Below are 19,666 nucleotides of genomic sequence, written 5' to 3'. Positions count from 1 at the left end.
CAACCAGGAAATGTAAGACATGAATCTACCCAGTGAGCTTTGTAAAGGCACAGGCAACTTTAATGGATCTTTGGTTAGATTGAAGCTTTCTAAAGTTGTGTTTCTTATAAGAAATTATGGTGTATGCATCTCCAAATGTCAGTTTTTATAACTCTCTTGTCCCGTTTATAACCGAGTGCACTGCAGAAAGCTTGGATTGCATAAATTGGGTGATTTGTAAAAGGTGTCTAGATGTCTACGCCAAAAGTGGTTAAAATAATGTTTAAGGTGCCAACTTAAGGTTGTGTTTTCTCCCCCATCACAGATGGTCATTTCACCGGGACTCCCCCAACGTACGGTTACGATGCCGACCGCGCAGAGGAGCAGCGGAGGCACCACGAAATCCTACCGTACATCGACGACTCGCCGTCGTCTTCACCGCACCTCAGCTCCAAGAGCCGCAGCAGTCGGGACACCCTCTCCTCTGGATCGTTAGAGTCCTCCAAGTCGGTAAGAATACTCAGCCATCCTGCCACCTCCTACTGATGGACATTGCATCTGGCCAATTTTTTTAACATTTTGCTTTTGGAAATTGACTGATAATTGAGCTACTTAATATTAATGATTTTTTTTTTAACTATTGATCCAAAGTATAATACCATATGAATGTACAATCCTACAAACGTGGCTGGAATTACTGTTCGATGGCCAATAGTTATGTAGTTTGACCTCAATAGAGCGCAGGAAGTGGGCTAATCTATTCTTAGAGCAATCCCAATCCGTCAAAAGTCTGTCACTGGACGAGAAGATCAAATCTGCCGATTGATAAAGGACTATATAGCCTGCCTCCTCATCCCAGAGGCAGTCATCCAGGGAAGAAACTCATCCCCCTTAAGAGTCTGGCTCTTCTTTTAGGCAGAATTACCTATCACCTCCATCACCCCCATCACTGCCTTCATCCTCTTAACCCTCCCTCCTTTACTCTTTCTTGTCTGCGAAGAGAAAACCAGTGATCTATGACGTCTGCTGCTATCGAAGGTTACCATGGAGAGGATACACACATACACACGCGCACACACACACACACACACACACACACACACACACACACACACACACACACACACACACACACACACACACACACACACACACAGAGACACAATCAAAACCCTAGTGTCAGCAACAATGAGAATGAACATGGATGCTATCGCCAGAATCTATTTTAGCATTTACCCATTATTTCTTGCACCACAGAATTTGTGAGTAGCAGCAAATGAACACGCTAGAGCCGTATGTTTGATTAGAATAGAGAGGTATTGTGGGAGAATGTAATAGGCTAATACTGCCTCTCTCCGCTGTGCCCTTGGAGAAAGCAATCGCATCAGTGGTCATGAAGCAGCATTACTCCGCCCCCTCAGTCTTTGCTCACTGTCTTAGCTGTCAATCTGATTTATAGCTTGAATCTGCCAATAAATGATGAGTCCCTTGACTGAAACAAACCTTTGACCTGTGATCTTGCAACTCTCGCAGTTTTTAATTTATACACACGCACGCACACACACACGTCATGTCGTCTCCGATTTACGTTGCACAAGCCAATGGCTTCTTTTTTACAGAAATGTACACATCCTCTTCTCCAAGCAGAATGATAAAGAAGATGATTTGCAGAGTGACCTCTCATGTCCTAAACTAATTTTCCTTGCAGACAGACATGCTTTCAATAACTGCCATGAAAACGGATTTACCAGCGTCCTTGATATGCCCTTGGTCAGCCACTCCTCAAACATCACCCCAGTCTGCTTCTATAATTGATGAGTCAGAGCCCGGACCATCTCTGATTGGCTGATGGTTTCATGATGTCACTGTGATCAGTCATCACTTTCAGCAATACTGCTGATTTCATTTTCTCTCATAATCTGACACTTTGTACTGAAGAGGGGAAATAATGGGGTCACTGATCAGAAGTCAGCTGAAGTTTTAGGACTGTGCTTTAATTATATATTTAAAAAAATAAATAAAAAAAAAACACTCACCACCTATGTTTTATTATGTTAGAATCCTAGTGCTCAGTATACATACTTGTAAGTCAATAAAGGACAGTCAGAGATCACTTTTCCCCCTGTCCAATCTTAACAGAATTCATCTTTTTTAATGTATTTTTCTTTGGCATTAAACTAATTTTACTAGATAGATGACAGTAGAAACATGAGAAGAAATGAAGGAGAGAGAGAGAGAGATGGGGAACGACATGCAACAAAGGTACTTATCTTTGGATTCCTGATTTATAGTTATATATCTCCTCCACACATTAATACTGGATTATATTTATTCTATAAAGCTCCCTCATCCTGTCTGACATCACACCTCGATGCCAAGAAATGGAGGGGAAGGTTATTTCCTACTTGGCCAGCGCAAAACCTTTAGATGACTCAGTAGAATTGGAGGTCTAGAAAGATTTAAATCTACTTTATTATGATCCATCACATCTGTAATGAAAATTCACTCATCGCACAGATTGTTTCCTTGCAATTAAGGGCATGTTGTGATGCTGCATTGCAAACAGCCTATCAAAAAAAAGACATCAACTCTGTCAACATCTATCACAGCTGTGCAATTTAAACAACCAGAAGTAATGCTACATTTAAAAAAATAAAAAAATATGTCTTACTCCTGCAGCACTGGATAATTCTAACACAACCCCATTACTTAGCAGACATGTGGAGATAGGAAACAATCACATTAGACTGTTCAGAAAGCAAGGGATGGCAGAACAGGATGCTAAAGAGATTAGAATATGAAAAATGAGAACGGTTAATAAAGTGTGCATCGCCGCTTACTTCTTTCATCTCTAACCTGGCTCTGAAAGTTTATAAGAGCTGACAGTCTCCTACCCTCCGTGGAAAAGAGATGCACAAAGATGGGGAATAATGTCATTACAGTCGCTGCTGCTCGTTTTCTATCTGCGCCTCCTGAGCTACGTCTGCTCGCTCGGCAAAATAAACGTTTTGTATTTATTGTCGTGTATCTCCCACGAACATCATCCAGCGTGCATAAACAAATCAGAAGCAAGTCAGAATTCCTAAATCATTTTAGGCAGAGACACCACAGAGGGGGCGTTGTGTGAGCTGCAAGCATTTAAGCGTGGGCTCAAATGTGAAATATTAGTTTTCATTGACTCTGTTGCACATACTGGTCCCGAAAACATAGACACACCAACCCAAACACACCCCAAGCGGGAATAAGTGTGTCTTATTTTATAACCAAAAAAGGCAGGCAGACACCCCTTTTAGTCTGAAACCAGAGATGGGCTCATTAGTTGCTACGGCGATGAATAAAAGATGAAATGTCTGGAGTTGTGGGTACTTCCTAGGGGAGTCGTCTGGGGTCTGAAACGATGAATACACACTTTCGTCTCTCCTCTGCTGGTTCAGTAACACGCGGCTGTATGTTGAAGTTTCCTCTTTGTGATTTGCTTCAAATATTCTTCATGCTGCAAATGGACCCTCATGTTTCTCAGGCTCTTTTACCATTGGGTATATTTTGTAATGGTAGAGTCAGATAGCTCATGCAGATACTTGTAGCTCAGCAATGATTCCTTCATTTTTCATTATCTTCCAAACATTTCGGGGGGGCTCCGTCGCTGACCAAAGCTCTCCCTTTAAAGTCAGACAGATTCAAAGCCGCTACAACGTAATGTTTTACATTTAAAAGCGATCATAAATCTTGATTACATTCATTCAACAGCCTTTTATTTTCTCTCTTAGTAACCAAAAGTGGGAAGTTTTTTCTGCTTTTGGTCGTCCTAGACTACCTACATATCAAGCAATTAGTGCTTTTTCTGATGTTGTTATAAACAGCTCAGATCCCCAGACATGTCTGTGTGATGCATAATACATGTCTGTCAGAATAATTTCCTTTATGCTTCACCTGAGAAAGAGAGACAAAGAGAGAGAGAGAGAGAGAGAGAGAGAGGTATAGAATGTCCAGTAGAAGTATTAACTGTTGAAGATGAGATAAACAGTCAGATAAAGAGGAGGCCATTTCTACTTGAGGCCTGCACCTGATTACTATATTAATAAGTAAAGTAGGGCTAAACCGATCAGACGATTAATAGATTAGTGGACAAACATTTTCAAATTGTGTTTTTGGACTGTTGGTTGGACAAAACAGGACATATGAAGATGCCATCTTGGGTTTTCAATATTTTCTGACATCTTGTAGACCAAAAGATTCGATAAATTATGAAATATTTGGCAGATTAATTAATAGTGTAAATAATATTTTGTTAACTCAAGGCCTTAACTCCCATTGTTTTATTTCCTAAAGCTAGAACAAAGTAGCTCTTAAATCCTCTACACACCTGTCTTGTTTAAGTTCAGGAGGATTAATGGTTATTGATTGTAACTACGGCAGAACTGTAACCACATACAGTAATGTTTTAATTTTGAGTGCTATTTTTATTTTTGCTTATGGAAACAGCTTTCAGGCCTATTTACCCCTTTATTTAAATAAATGCATGTACACCCACAGACATCCAAGCACTCACAGTACATACTCATATGCAGCTCACAGGAATACTGCATATCTTTGTAGCATGCATATTTATACAATCCTGAATTTGGCTGTTTAGATACAAGGTTGTAGAAATGGCTTACAAGTGGCTTAACATTGATAGACATTAACAAAACAAGACATTTTAATAATTAATTTGTTTTTTCAGCAAACATGTCAGTCGATGTGAGGATTTCCTGCTTGTCTAAATTTGACTTTTGGTCTGTTAGTTGGACAAAACAGTTGTTATGGGCATTTTTCACTATGTGTCATTTTATAGGAAGAAAAATGTATCGAGTCATGTGAAAATAGTTATTACGCTAAGCCGTAAAGGATAGGTTCACATTTTTTTCAATTCTATCTTAAAACAACCTGAAACCTAAAATCCCCTCTATTATAGCTCATGGCTGTAAAACCATTCCTGCACAGAGCGGGTACAGTGGATTGTTTCTCTTCCATCAGAACTGCACTAAGACGGTAATCTCATGACGGCTAGTGTGGACAGGAGCAGCAATTACTGCTACCAATAACTGTTTCAATGGACATAGACATGCAGGTGTTATATTCAGATAAACTTGAAAAGATGTCACCTTAACCTTTAAAAGATAAACAGAGAACTTTTTAAAAAATAAAGCAAAATATATAAAAATAAATACATATCAAATATATCTCAAAAATCAATGACGAACACATAAACTACTGAATGGATTCTCTACATTATCTTCCATGATGTTACCCCCGTACCCCAACACACACACATTCATCCACACAAACACACACCATTTATTGTATGTCTCAAGAAGCCAGGAAGTCTCTGCAGCTCCTGATAGGCAAGGTGAGACAGGACAGCCAAAGATGCAGAGAAACAGGATGTTTAACTGCAAGTTTTCAATATGTCACCCCTTTTCTCCTAAATATATAGTCCTCCTCTCTGTCTTCGTCTCCCCTTCATCATGTCAGATATTTTGCCCTCTTTCTTCTTTCTCTCTCCTCTTAAATATACAGAATCTGTCTTGCTCAAGATCTCTTCTTCTCCTCTTCTTTCTTTGTCATCCTCTCTCATCCTTCCGCACGGTTTCCTCTCTTGCCTCCTCCTCATAGCCGGAAGGTCTGGATGTTTCCACGTCCCAACCTGGGCTCACTGTGTGTGTGTGTGTGTGTGTGTGTGTGTGTGTGTGTGTGTGTGTGTGTGTGTGTGTGTGTGTGTGTGTGTGTGTGTGTGTGTGTGTGTGTGTGTGTGTGTGTGTGTGTGTGTGTGTGTGTGTGTGTGTGTGTGTTTTCCCGGCACATGCGCATTCTCCCACAGACACATACTTATACGCCAACCTTGCTCCCATGGGAGACCCTGCCTGTTTGAGTTATTTCAGAGTTCATGGTTAAACAAGACAGCCCGAGGAATCTCTCCGTGTCTCTGTTTGCTTTCATGTCCACAGTCCTCAGTGAGCTTTGGCTGGGCTGAGGGGAATGGGGAAGAAAGTGGGGAGGATTTTTAGAGGTACGATTGTTTGCCGTTTGATTTTCTAGACTGTGGCGCTCACAAACAGCAACACCGCAGTTGTTTCAAGCTCAACTCAGAACTAGAAGTCATATAAGAGGGCCTTTTACCAGCTGATGTAAGGAACAATATGATGCTTTGAATGTTCGTCATACCCCAGGCCAAAAATAATCCAGTGTGAAAACAGAAAAAAGCTGATTTAAAGAGTAAGTTAAATAAATGAGTAGTGACGTTCAGGATTGGATTATTTGTTGTGTATAATATTGGATTGCTGCATATTGTTTTAACTTTACTTTTATATGTCTGTGTTTGTTGCAGACTGAATGTGACCTGGAAAAAGGTTTGGAGATGAGAAAGTGGGTCCTGTCTGGGATCCTGGCCACCGAGGAAACATACCTCAGTCACCTGGAGGCCCTGCTGCTGGTGAGAACACACACACATTACATACAGCCAGACTACACAGTAGAATGATATTACTGCAGCATACGGTCGATCAATTCGTCCAATTAAGTATTATTATTACATATTAATAAGAATATTATATATTTAGTATGAAATTATTTAATGATAGACTCCTCACACACTTAATTTCGTTAAGTGACATAAGATACATCTGCAAAATGTGAATGGAATATGAATAGATTACAAATTACAACAACCCGAATTCGAAATAGCCAAACCAAATAAATAAAAAATAATTTGATTTATATTTTAAGTTCCAACTAAAGAAGACATGGAATATTTTAGATTTGGGTGATACAAAAGTAGATGGAACATAGTGGAGCATTTGTCCGGCTAAAGAGTCACATGAGGAGTTTGTGAAGACCAAAACAGAGCTATAGTGAATGATAATACCTGATTTTGATGGATGTGTAAATAGGCAACTGTTTGCTAATATGTTTTCCATAAGAACTTAACTTCCTATTTCTTTTATGACATTAAAAAGTAAATTTGTCAAGAAAAAAGTCATAAAGACAACAAAAAAAACGATTGCAGTAATGTCTATATAAAGTGCCCACTGTTAAAACAAAAGATGCCCCGCAAAAGCAACTTTTTCACCTCCTCTGTTTGCTCCTCTCAGCCCATGAAGCCTCTGAAGGCGGCAGCTACGACGTCGCAGCCTGTGCTCACTGTGGCCCAGATAGAAACCATCTTCTTCAAAGTGCCTGAGCTCTACGAGATCCACAGGGAGTTCTACGACGGACTCTTGCCTCGCGTTCAGCAGTGGAGCCACCACCAGAGAGTGGGAGACCTCTTCCAGAAACTGGTAAGAAAAATAAGTAATAAATCAAGGGGTTGGGGCGTCTGGTGTTGTAGTTTGTGTGTCTGTACCTTTGATAGCAGATGTAACTGCCTGACCTTACCCTTAATCTAAGTGACAACATTGTGCGCCCACAAAAGTTGACAGCAACGCTTTCTCATCTGTGGACGCAGACCCAAAGCAGGACCACTGTGCCAGAGTGACATAATTCACAGTAACATTGTTTCTTGAATAGGCAGGCTTTTCAGAAGCAGAATCTGTCAGCATAATTCAATAATAAACCAATAAAAGAAATGTAGATTTGATTTTTCTACTGATGCTCTTCTTTATCATTTTAAATTTAGACAAAATCGAATCTGAATCGTCCTTTTCTTCCTATTTCCTCCTCGACAGCCGCTCTCTTGCTGTCTCTGTTCCCTCCAGTGGTTTCTGCCAAGGATGTCTGGGCTAAATGTACACTGGGTCTATTTAATCATTTTCACAATGGGTCAATTAACCCACAATGAGTCATTTGTTAATTCTCTCCGAAATACTGCTCCTCTCCCACTACTATCCCCCCCTCACTTTCCCTGGGTTTCTCTTTCCCTTGCAGACTCACTTGAATGCTCGAGCACACATGCACACACACACACACACACACACACACACACACACACACACACACACACACACACACACACATACATGCACGCACGCGCACACACAGGCGGAGGTGCAGGCGTTTCACAATGCCGCCTTTTTGCCTCAGGCAGCTGAGGCCATCACTGCACTGTGTGCTTTGTGTCTCGAAGAAGCTGCTATAAATAGGAGCCTCTCTCTCTCTCTCTCTCTCTCTCTCTCTCCCTCTCTCTCTCTCTCAAACTCTCACGCACACACACACACACACACACACACAAACTCTTATGAATTAATCTCAGGAAGCTCCTCTTGGGACTTTGCAAAGAAATTAGGATTTAATTTGTATCTTTTACCGTCAATGACTCATGCGGCAAAATCCATTTTTATAATTACTTAAAAAGCTTGTCTATATATCTCCCTCCAGAAACTGCTTCACTGTCACATTAGCCTTTCCATCCAACAAAACCGCCCCACAAAGAAGCTATGTCATGGATGTGATGTAAAATATCTAGAAGAGTTTCCTCACAGACGAACACACGCTCACACTGTTTCTGCCCAATTCCCTCCCTCTCTCCAGACAGTCGTTAATAAACGTCAGTAGGAGAAGACGCAAAAAGGAAAAAATGCAACATGACAGCCGTTCCGTCAGGAGTTGAAGAGGGAGGAAAGAAGAGATCAGATGAGAGTAGAGGAGGTGATAGAGTCGAGGAATGGGGCGAGGAAGGGTTGAGGGAGGATGAGAGTAGGTTATGCAAGTAGATTTAGGCTGCTCTGATAGAGCTGTCTCACCACGACTCTGAAGTCTGTGAGGGGAGCAGACGGGCTCAGGAATCATAAAAACATCAGAACAAGGAAGACGAGAGACGCCGAGAAAAGAGGAAGAGGCAAAGCGTCACTGACAGGTTATGAGCATGAGTGTGTGAAGAAGTGTCTGAAGGCTGAAAATAGGGCTAGATCACACTCCTGCTCTTCGTAGACACACATGTAATGGGAAGTGGAATTTTTCCATTGGTTGCTGGATTATTGCATAAAATAAACTCTGAGGCAAACAAACGTTTATGATACAGAGACAGGTTTTTTTTTAAGCAAGGTCATCTTCATAAATGGATACTACTTTTATGATTTTTGAAGAGTGAATGCATTTGGCAGAAGTAAAGATGACATTAAACTCTAAACAAACTACATCAGGGCTCACATGACTTGACACCACCACCACTAAGCTAAAGTTGGACCAGTGTTCAATGTCATGACATTTAGTTGTCTCACTTTGCCACTTGTTAACAATCGACTTTTTTAAGACATGTTATAGCGTCAAAATGGAACAAAATGTGAAAATCTCCTGAGCATGTGTTAACCACAGACCTTATTTCCGGCATTTAAACAAAAATCCCATTAAATAAACATAAAATCTAAGACAACGGAACCGGATGTTCCACAATGCTCTTCGGGGTTCCATTTTGCAACACACTATAGGCCAAATCTGCTTGTCTACCATCCTTTAGATGTGGGAAAGATGAATATTTATATCATTGAACAAACTTTGTCGTGGAATGAAAGTATCACTAAGATTTGTCTGCGTGAGAGACAATTACTTCAACTGATTGATAACTTCTTTGCTGAGACAGCCTTGTTTCCCCCTCAGCTGTTCCTAGGTTTCCTCAGATTTAATGCAGCAATCTAGCAAATTCAGGTTTTTGGATGGATCCTAGATGATAAAATAGACCATGCAGATGACAAATCATGTTATATTTTGGATCTACAACACCTGGTTACATGGAGCTGCCATCATTGCTGTAGCAATTAAAGGGTCTCATGCTCTGTCTTTTCATTCCATTGTAGACTAAACAGCACTTTACCCCTGTGTAAGAAACTATCTGGTCTGTTAGAACGCCGTTACAAACCCAGTGGCTAAATCCAGCCTTCTCGTATAATGGCCGTAGTCTGTCATGAGGCGGTTTTCTTAATGTTGTCTTCCACTGTGGATTACACACATACTCTCACACAGGACAAATCCCCAACTGAGAAATCCAAACACCCAAGCAGTTTCTTTCATCACCCAAAGTCCTTCTCTGCTATGATACCGTAGCTGCGGCCCAACACTCGATAAGCCTTCATGGCGTTTGTGTGCGGCTCTGTGGATGTGGCTGGCAGACATTCGGCTTCTCAGCTCTCTCCACAGTCAGACTGTCACGCTCTGAATGGCCTCCGATGTGGTGCAGATTGTGTTGCCCAGGGCAGGACACGGGATTGCAGGATTGTGAAAATTGCTTTTCTCCTCGCCTTCCTCCACTTTTCTTTTCCCTACTGTAGTGTGCGGATAAATGTGCAAGCATTGTAAATCCATTTTGGTACTATGTTGCTGCTTGAAATTCTTCAATGAGTATTTGTAAAACAGATAAGGACAGTTATTATTATTTTTAACAAAGGAGGTACTTGTTTCAGTCGTGTTAGATTTTTCGTGGTCGCTTGTTGCTATTTTCTGGAGATGTAAGCATTCACGCTACACATAGGAAGTGCCAGTAATAACACGACGAGTGTAAACAATGTTAAGAAAACTTGTGACTCCACATTCCTGCCAGAATTGAATCTCAACCCCCATGACTGCAAAGATCAGGGCATGTTAGGAAGGTCAGGGTCGGCCCTTAAAATAGGATGTAAGGGGAGTTTGAGACAATAATAGTTATTGACTCCCAGATGTGTAGTAGTCCCTTATTTGTAGACCGCTTCTAATCTAATTTGAAAGTTCTTCACATAAGGCAACACATTAAAAATCAACAATGAAAGCACTGACTCGGCCAGACTCCTACAGGTTGCTCCAGTGCTCTGTTTTTAAGGTTAAGGTTCATACTTGGGGCTTTTTTTTTTTTTTACCATTATTCCCATCAGTAATGCAGGCAGACAATCAGACAGGGTGGTAAACAACTGTTGATTGTATGGATCCATCATAGTTTACAGACCAACTTCCTGTTACAACTTTGACCTACCTTATTATTCCGCAGTTGCACATGAAGAGTTTTCCTGTGAAATGATGGATTATTATCAACTTTTAGGAAAACTCACTTTCGGTTCCAACTCCAAATAAAGAGGTTTAGATAATCTGGCTACACTGTCGGCTTGTTAACAACCTCTCTGATCATCTGATTGCTTGTTTTTCACCCTGTTGACTTTTGTCATAGCCCTGTTGCCATGATCCAAGATCCCAAGGATGAGCACAGTGCCATCATAACAGAAATGATGGCCAGACCTTTGAAAGTAAGACCCCGTTGTAATCAACCTCAAGTGACCTTTAAGCTTTGACTCTGAAAAGGACAAAAGTAATTTGCCTAAATTGCTGTAGCTCTAAACAGGCCCATATGGCAATACGACAGGTCATAATGAGCTTTAGAGGTTATAATTCATGTTTAATACACTGTGTTCTGTACTGTGTGTATGTATGTGTGTGTGTGTGGCTCTCAACATTACACACAAAACCCAAATCCACTGTACTCTTTCCTCCCTTGGCTTTTGTTCGGGAAAATTGATTGTCCTTTTGTTCGCTGCCGAGATGGATCGCAGCGCTGGCAGGCAGCGTTTGGTAGAGTTTTATTCAGCCATCCAGCTTCCTAAATTTGCTTTCATAGCCTCCGTTACACCAATCATTAATTACTCACCCCCTTTGCACAGTGCCGGTCTTGCTCGTTGCCAGAGCAATGGGCCAGGCTGCGAGGTGCACCGTGGTAACGTGCTGTTGTTGTGACCGTGTTCTGTGTCTTTTACTATGTCAGTTGTTTCGTTTGATTGTCTACAAATCATATAAAGTCTGACTGGACTAAATATTAGATATGAAATTTCAGGGATTACACATCTCACTATTGCAATGTAGCATTTTTAAAGTTACACTGAGAGGCTTCAGGTGGACTTTATAATGTCTATTGAAAAGATTTGTCCATTTGTGACACAAACAAAACTTGAGGAAAGTGACTCGCTGCTGCTTTCCAGCGTTTTCATAATTATACTTGTTTCCTAAAATGAAGGCTTTACAACAGTTCAGACAAAGGTGTGCTGAGCAGGCTACATTATACTGCTGCTCCATTTGTCTGGCTGTTCAATGTTGTGTTTCTCTGATGTGTTTCCTTCAGTAGTTTGTTTTGTCTATGTGCCAAAAACACGAACAATCTCTTCCAAAATGTCAGTCACCCTTACAAACATTTGAATATGTCTAATATGTTAATTAAAAACCTCTGTTTCCTTTTCTCTCTCTCCATCAGGCCAGCCAGCTTGGAGTCTACCGAGCATTTGTTGACAACTACGAGCTTGCTGTGGAGACCGCGGAGAAGTGCTGCCAGGCGAATACACAGTTTGCTGAAATCTCTGAGGTAAGAAAGGATAGAGGAAAGAATGGAAGCAAAAAAAGCAAATCATTACTGGTTTAACTGCTTCCTCAGAGCTGTTGCAGGAGGTGAATCTTTGAGGGTTATAGGATAATGTTACCACCGTAGAAACCTCCTTCATACCAGCAAATGATCCAGTTGTGTTTCACAAGTTGTTCCTTTTTTGATGTGTAGAGCGATGCTGCATATAATTTAGATATAAGTACATGTTCAGTTTATCGCAGGAGTGATTTGCTCAATCACATTACACTAAATTGCTTGTTATAGCCCAATAATTCCTGCCTATAATATAGGATATCCTTTCTGTACACTTTTTTTTTATGTGCAACTTTTCTTTCTCCAAATTGCTGATGAGAAACAGTGACTGATAGTGTTCACTACTAACTGCTACAGCATATTTAGTGTGTTGTGATACTGAAATTCACAAATGTGTCTGGCATAGTAGTACTCTAGAGTTGTTGCTGTGGTTATTACTATTATGTTATCATAAAACAATTGGTCTTGTGGAGCTGTATATTCATTTAAAAAAAAGAAAACTTGTTGCAACTGGACAGTTTGTGAGAGAAAGTGTCATCTGGTCACAGAAAAATGACAAAGAGGATAAATGAGTTGCAGCAGAGTGTTAAATTATGTGTTATTAGGGAAAAGAGCTGTTCTAAAAGCTGCTTAACAGTTTTGTCCCTGATGCAATGTACTTTCAAAACGCTCTCCAATTATTCACCCACGCAGCTTTTAGCACTTCCCCTCATTTAAGATTGCGATTTCTGCTGAATATATCTATACAAATGCAGCCAGAGGCAGTTTTCTGTGTGTGTGTGTTTGTTCAGTAACGTGTGTGTGTGTGTGTGTGTGTGTGTGTGTGTGTGTGTGTGTGTGTGTGTGTGTGTGTGTGTGTGTGTGTGTGTGTGTGTGTGTGTGTGTGTGTGTGTGTGTGTGTGTGTGTGAATGGTGGACAGTGCAGAGGATAGTTGCTTGGTCTCATTCTCAACACTTTCAAGGAAAATATGAGTTCAGTATCACCTACACAGATTGTATATTTAAAACACTTATGCTCAAGCCTCGAATCTAGTTTTGGATGCTGATGTTACAATTTTGACCCTGGTTTTAAATGCATCTTCATTCCTAGCAGTGTTATATTCAACCAATCTAATAAGGCTGGGAATTGTGAAAGTAATATTACAGTTCTCTTCATCTATTTTGGATTGTCTTCTGTTTTTCCAGCAGCTACAGAAATGGGTTCAGATGCAACCTTTAAAAATAATCTTTCATCTTTTTAAATGTTACAAAAGTATTTATATCAAACACAAAAAACGTACACCTCTGTCTAAGTCCTTGAGCTTGCATGTTCTCTCTTCATATTTTTCAAGTTGTACCATCAGTCTTCGTCTATGTTTTATGAGGCCTACCAGTTAGCGCTGAGGCTGGTGTCTACATGCTGGATGGGGGATTTATCATCGGGGTTAATGGCCTAAGTAATGATGCATGACTCTGAGCAAGATGGTGAGGGGAAGAGCTGCTGAGGATGGCATAATTAATTTGGAAATGGATGACCTCAGTGCTTGAGCAGGGATAGTAACCTCATTAGGTTTTCATATGGATTTACTGTACTGAACTGTTTTTTAAATGTATTTTTAAAAGGGTTTTCCTCAACTTAACCTCTGTCTACAAACAGAACCTGAAGGTGAGGAGCCCAAAGGACTCAAAGGACCAGACAGCCAAGAACTCTCTAGAAGGTCAGCCGCATAATGCTAGTTTTTACTCAGTCCTATCTATTAAAATCTGTACATATAGCATGATATAGTAATTCAGACATTAAACAATTCAGTCTGGTTTCTCTCCTTTCTCATGTACAGCGTTGCTATATAAACCGGTGGACCGAGTGACCCGCAGCACATTGGTACTTCATGTAAGTCAGAGTGAGCGCTGAAGCACATCTTAATGATGTCACATCACAAACTGAGGATCTGAAATGTTTAAGTACTTGCCTCTATTACTCACAAATTAACCCGAGGTCACACAAATCAAATTAGGACTATACTTTGCCACAACATTGTCAGAATGTAAAATGTAATAGTATTTTTATTTCAGGTATTTTACAAATTTGCTTTGTCACCTCACCCTCTATTTAACATTTCCTCCATCGGTACTCAACCCAAGTTGTGTTTATCAAACACAAACCTTGTTTTTTAGCTTTTACCTTAAGGGTCAAAGGAAGAATATCTGACTCTACGTCTAAGTCTTTATACTTTATTTTACCATTCCATGTTAGGATTAATGTTAAAAGAAAAGAGAAGCATACTTGATTTACCAATAGTAATATGTACTGTGCATACATACATACATATACCTGAATATGTGTTCTTTTAGCTGGACAAAATTAATATTTCTACATCTACTGCTTTACTCCAGGACTTGCTCAAACACACGCCCACCAGCCACCCGGACCACCCGCTTTTGCAGGACGCCTTGCGGATCTCCCAGAACTTCCTGTCCAGTATCAATGAGGAGACGACGCCCCGACGCCAGTCTATGACCGTCAAGAAGGGAGAGGTGAGCCTTCAGAGATTTACAAAACATCCAATGACTTGAGATGAGCCACATTCTGCTGCCCAGTTTTATACATTATTGGTTATAACATGCTCTACTTCATTTACTAGACTAAAACAAAGTAGTTTTGAGGTTACTAGAAGACCAGACAGAACTTTCTGTACTGTTGTTGTGGGTTACATTGCCTTTATTGCATGTTTTTTTTAGCTTAAAATGTTTTTGTTTTAATGTATCTCTGAAATCATGACTATGACATGGAGCAAATAATAACGCATCAATATCTGATCTATACAGACTGTCCCTTTAATGAATTAGATTGACTGTTTTAACAAAACCAAGACTCAACGGTGATGCAACCCACACTAAAGACAGGTCAATGTAAAGATGTAGACAATATGCTTTATTTTTCATCAGTTCAACTCTTTCCATCTCTGATGTTGAGCATGATGATGTCATAACTCCGCCCCCCTGAATTACCATGAAGTCTTTGCCAAATGATCGTACAGGAGCCGCCAATCTGCAGCCTAAAGCAGAGCCCATGCCCTTATATGGTCATACCAGGGCTGCCTCTTGAGGGTGATTCTGTGTTTGCTCTGTGTCTCTGATGTGGCTTCCACTCTCTCCATCTCACACACACACACACCCTACCCCCCACTGTCTCTGTTATCCCCGGAGATGACTTGACGCACATGAATGGACGCCTCTGGATTGATAGCTTGCGTGACACTGGCGTACATAATGCCTTGTAATGAGCCACCGGTCTGCTCTGACTGGCAGGTTCCGAGTTAATTATTCATAAACGGAGGGTGGGAGCAAACGAGCAAAAAGGCTGTGACGGCTCCTCCCTTTGCTCACAGTGGGGTCATTACTGCACTCTCTCCACACAAACATACACACACACACACACACATTCCTGCTCTCCGTTCCATTCACTTGCTCTCTTTCTCTTGTTTTTCTTTCAACACGCACACACACCCGGACACACACGCTTCCCCTCCCACCCCCGCAGGCCCCAGTTCCATCCCAGTCCGTCCAGACATCCACACCAGTCATCAAATATTTATTATGGATACATGAAAGCAGCGCATGGAAATCAATGGAACTCATTATATCCTACCTAAGGGTTTATTATATGAGTTTTTTGTCTGAATTTCAGCAACTGAGCTGCAAAATACTTTAAATTATTGTAGTTACCTGGAAAGGCATCATTCCACGAAGAGGATGATGCTTAAATAAAGAGATGGCTTCAAACAAAAAATATAATTTGAATCACTTCTAGTAGAGAATATGTGTTTGTAATGCTGATTTAATATCTGTAATAACATAAAACGATAAAATGATTTGATCTACCAAGTCAGCGCAGTCTCACCCTCTTAAATTGTCGCTCTGCTGAAGCTGAATCTGTTCTCTGACCTCTCCACGATGTCTGTGCAAATTAACATCATTACTGTGTTGATAACGGTTCTTTTTTTGTGCCTTCATATGTCTGAAGGGGAACTCAGGCCCTCTGATAGCGCCGAGGGTTTAACTTAGTAAATTAGTTGCCCTCATTCTTTTTTACTGCCCAAAGTGTGCAGGATTTGTGTCGGCAAAATGATATTTATTTTGGCTGCACATAGCAATGTTTGGTAGCTGGTCATACAATCAGAAATGTCAAAGGGACATCAAGTCTCTAAACATTAGCATGGTGTTGACCTGTGGTTCTCAGAGTTGAATTAACACTGATGGTTTAAGGGTTTGGGCAACTTTTTTGCAACATGACCAACATTTAGTGAAGAGGAAAAAGGAAGAGGATAAAAAAACATTCAGATAAGATAAGAGTGTCACTCTTACTCTCCATGTGTACACAGTAGCGAGTAACCTGTGGTTTGTTTAGTGGAGGCATGTGAGAGCAGATCATCACAAGTGGCCCCCAGAGACCATGAACCCGCCAGAAGAGGGGATGGGACAAACAGAGGCTGCTTAATTAAAATGCAAATGATGGCGCTGCCTAAATCTCAATTCACCTCCTCGCTCTGCTTTGTTTGCCTGTGGGAAAGATTTTCTCTGTGTGTGTGTGTGTGTGTGTGTGTGTGTGTGTGTGTGTGTGTGTGTGTGTGTGTGTGTGTGTGTGTGTGTGTGTGTGTGTGTGTGTGTGTGTGTGTGTGTGTGTGTGTGTGTGTGTGTGTGTGTGTTTCGAGCAGAAATGGCAACCACTTTCAAGTGTCTGTACGTCTGTCTTTCTCTTTATCGTTACACACACTGGTCCCCATATACACACATTGTTTTACACACACTGTACACATCAGCAAAACACACAAGCGCAGAGAAACCCCTTCAAGCGTGTCTGCTAAAAATAAACATGGATCTTTTTGTAAATTCATGCCATTACTCCCACACACGCTCCACAGCAAGGCTCCTCCAAGAGATGGTCAATATTTAATCTGCGTTCTGTGCTGTCAGCTCGCTCTGCCTCACTTCACTCTCCTTCCAAGATGTTCCGGTCAGCTATTATGAGAAATAGAGACAGTCAAATTTCTCCTACTGGCTGTTTTTAATATCGTGAAAATGTCATCTGATGCGCTGAGACAGCCGGTTTGTTAAGTGTGTCTTTTCCCCCAGTAGCAGAGCAAAGCACATTTTTTTGTTGATTGGATTACTGATGTAGGAACTGAAATATGTGTCTGCAATCGAAGATAAAACTATGAAACTTGATCTGCGGGCATTCAGCGAGTGTGTCAAAGCCTTCATTCAGTGTTAAAATAATGTCATTTATGAGAACAGCATTATTTCGGCTTTTATTGTAAGCGATTTATTTCTGTGCAGTTTCTGATCAAAAAATAATAACAAGAACAATAATGTCTTTATTCTGAGTCAAAACCTTTGTGAATGTTTTTTTAATGCCATATTTGATTGTGCAGGTTAAACAGATGCTTTTGTGTCCTAGTATTCTAATGTCCAGTCTTGCTCTGTTCAAATGATTCCCATTCACTTTCACTGTACAAGCCTGTACATCCCAAATCTACCTGTTATCCCTCTCTTTATTTTCTCTTTATCGTGAGATCAATGGAGGAGAGGTTAATCACTGAGGCTTTATGGGCAGCGTAGTTTCTCCCTGGGTCATTTAAAGTCCAGTTCACTGACATGAGGGGGTGCTTTGTGTATACTAATCCTACAGCTACTGTTGTACTTTTTGTCCGATAATCTGAATGTTTGTTGTCTTCAGATTACCATCCATATAAAAAATAATATTTTAAGATTAAATACAAACTACATTTTATAAGGAGCTAAAACATAGCTTGACTGGCCTCTGTGAGATGAAAGGTATAATGCTAGTCTCTTGAACCTCTGACCACACCCAACGTCATAGCTAGGTGTGGTCTGACATAATTGTAACCATAGACATGGCGATGTAGAGTACTACCAAATTACCACGCAACACCACTGCTGCAGAGAGTTTGGAAAGAGCACATTAGATGTTCTTTAAAATGTTAAAAAGAAAGTTTGAAGCGAGGAATAAAACAGAAGAAAGTATAAAACACAAAACTGTGACATGAGGCTAATATGCGGCAGTAGTGCAAATCTGGTCGAAACAGGCAGAAGATGTAGCCTATTGTCTATTATTTTATAGCTTTTGAAATTTGGTACAGATCCTATTCTGAATTCTAAATGGCTTTGATGATTCCCTGACTTTTCATCAAAATTTTCACTTATCTATCTCAAATTTCAGTTATTCCAATACTGTTCTTTGCTTTATATGACAACATTTCTACTACTAATGATATTCCTATCAGCCTCAGTTTACAGCTGCTTTGTGTTTATTGCTAATAAGTAAATGTCAGCATTCTAACAAACATAACAATCTACACTTTTGACATTGTCATCATGTGCTTGTTAGCATGCTGACGTTAGCATTTAGCTCAAAGCTCTGCTGTGCATTTCAGAGCTGCTCTGGCTGTGGAGTCTCTATATCTATTTATATTTTACATATGAAAGTATAATCCCTATATATAATGAATATAATTGGCAGTGGATTAAATGCCCTTTTAACTTTAAATCTGCGATCATATTACAGCGCCAAATTGGATTAGAGTGATGGTCTGCTGTACACTGATGGTGAATTGGCGATTTTCATATACATTTATAGCTTCACAGTATAGCATTAACTCCAGTATGCCTCATTACTAATGTTGTATATGAGTAACCAAAACTAAGCAGCACATTGTGACCAATGTTTTATTCTTACTACGGTACTGTACTCGACCTAAATATAGACCAACTTGACAGCATGTAGTTTGATAGAAGTAAGGCAAGACAGAGCCTTGTTTTATATTCCAGATAGAAAATATCCTCAGGAGATTACATTGCACGTGGAATCACTTCATAGATATGCCATTCTTGTGGCATCAAAGTCCCAAAACCCCAAAGATGCAGACTGAATGAGGAATATTACGTTATTAAATAACTACCAGAGACTCTTCATAAAGAGCATTTTCATCATATCTCAGTCTGTGTTACAACACAAACTGGATCCGGAAATTAGATGTTGTGTGTGGTCTTACAGATCACTGCATCACAATTGCCATAAGAAGAATATGCTAAATAGATAGAACCTATATCATCTATCACAGGTCGTCATCATTGAAGCCTTCATTATCTAGATTCTAATGAGTGTTTGCAACCACCAGTGGGAATTAAACTTCTATTGGATCCCTATTTTGGGGATCAGAACATGATTGTAATCTGCTGCAGGATCTTCATGTGTGCTTGCAAGAGCATGTGCAGGAAGAAACGCCTTAACAATGGATCACTGCAGTGGGGCTGTGTCACATGGTTTGGTATCAGTACAGTAAGAAACTGCGG

General features: G+C 40.4%; 1 protein-coding gene across 3 annotated transcripts in view; it reads left to right on the top strand.

The window, feature by feature from the left end:
• bcr (BCR activator of RhoGEF and GTPase) overlaps window positions 1–19,666 on the top strand; it is a 76,990-nt gene that overhangs the window by 41,821 nt on the left and 15,503 nt on the right. For all 3 annotated transcript variants that reach the window (XM_054612636.1, XM_054612635.1, XM_054612634.1), the window contains 7 exons: window positions 305–489; window positions 6,347–6,451; window positions 7,110–7,295; window positions 12,155–12,262; window positions 13,950–14,010; window positions 14,131–14,183; window positions 14,687–14,827. In XM_054612636.1, the coding sequence (XP_054468611.1) occupies window positions 305–489; window positions 6,347–6,451; window positions 7,110–7,295; window positions 12,155–12,262; window positions 13,950–14,010; window positions 14,131–14,183; window positions 14,687–14,827 (839 nt within the window). The remainder of the gene's footprint in view (window positions 1–304; window positions 490–6,346; window positions 6,452–7,109; window positions 7,296–12,154; window positions 12,263–13,949; window positions 14,011–14,130; window positions 14,184–14,686; window positions 14,828–19,666) is intronic.

This window comes from Anoplopoma fimbria, chromosome 14 (assembly GCF_027596085.1).
Source record: "Anoplopoma fimbria isolate UVic2021 breed Golden Eagle Sablefish chromosome 14, Afim_UVic_2022, whole genome shotgun sequence".
Taxonomy (NCBI): Eukaryota; Metazoa; Chordata; class Actinopteri; order Perciformes; family Anoplopomatidae; genus Anoplopoma; species Anoplopoma fimbria.
Note: the sequence above shows the minus strand (reverse complement) of the source record. Positions and strands in the feature narration are given on the sequence as shown.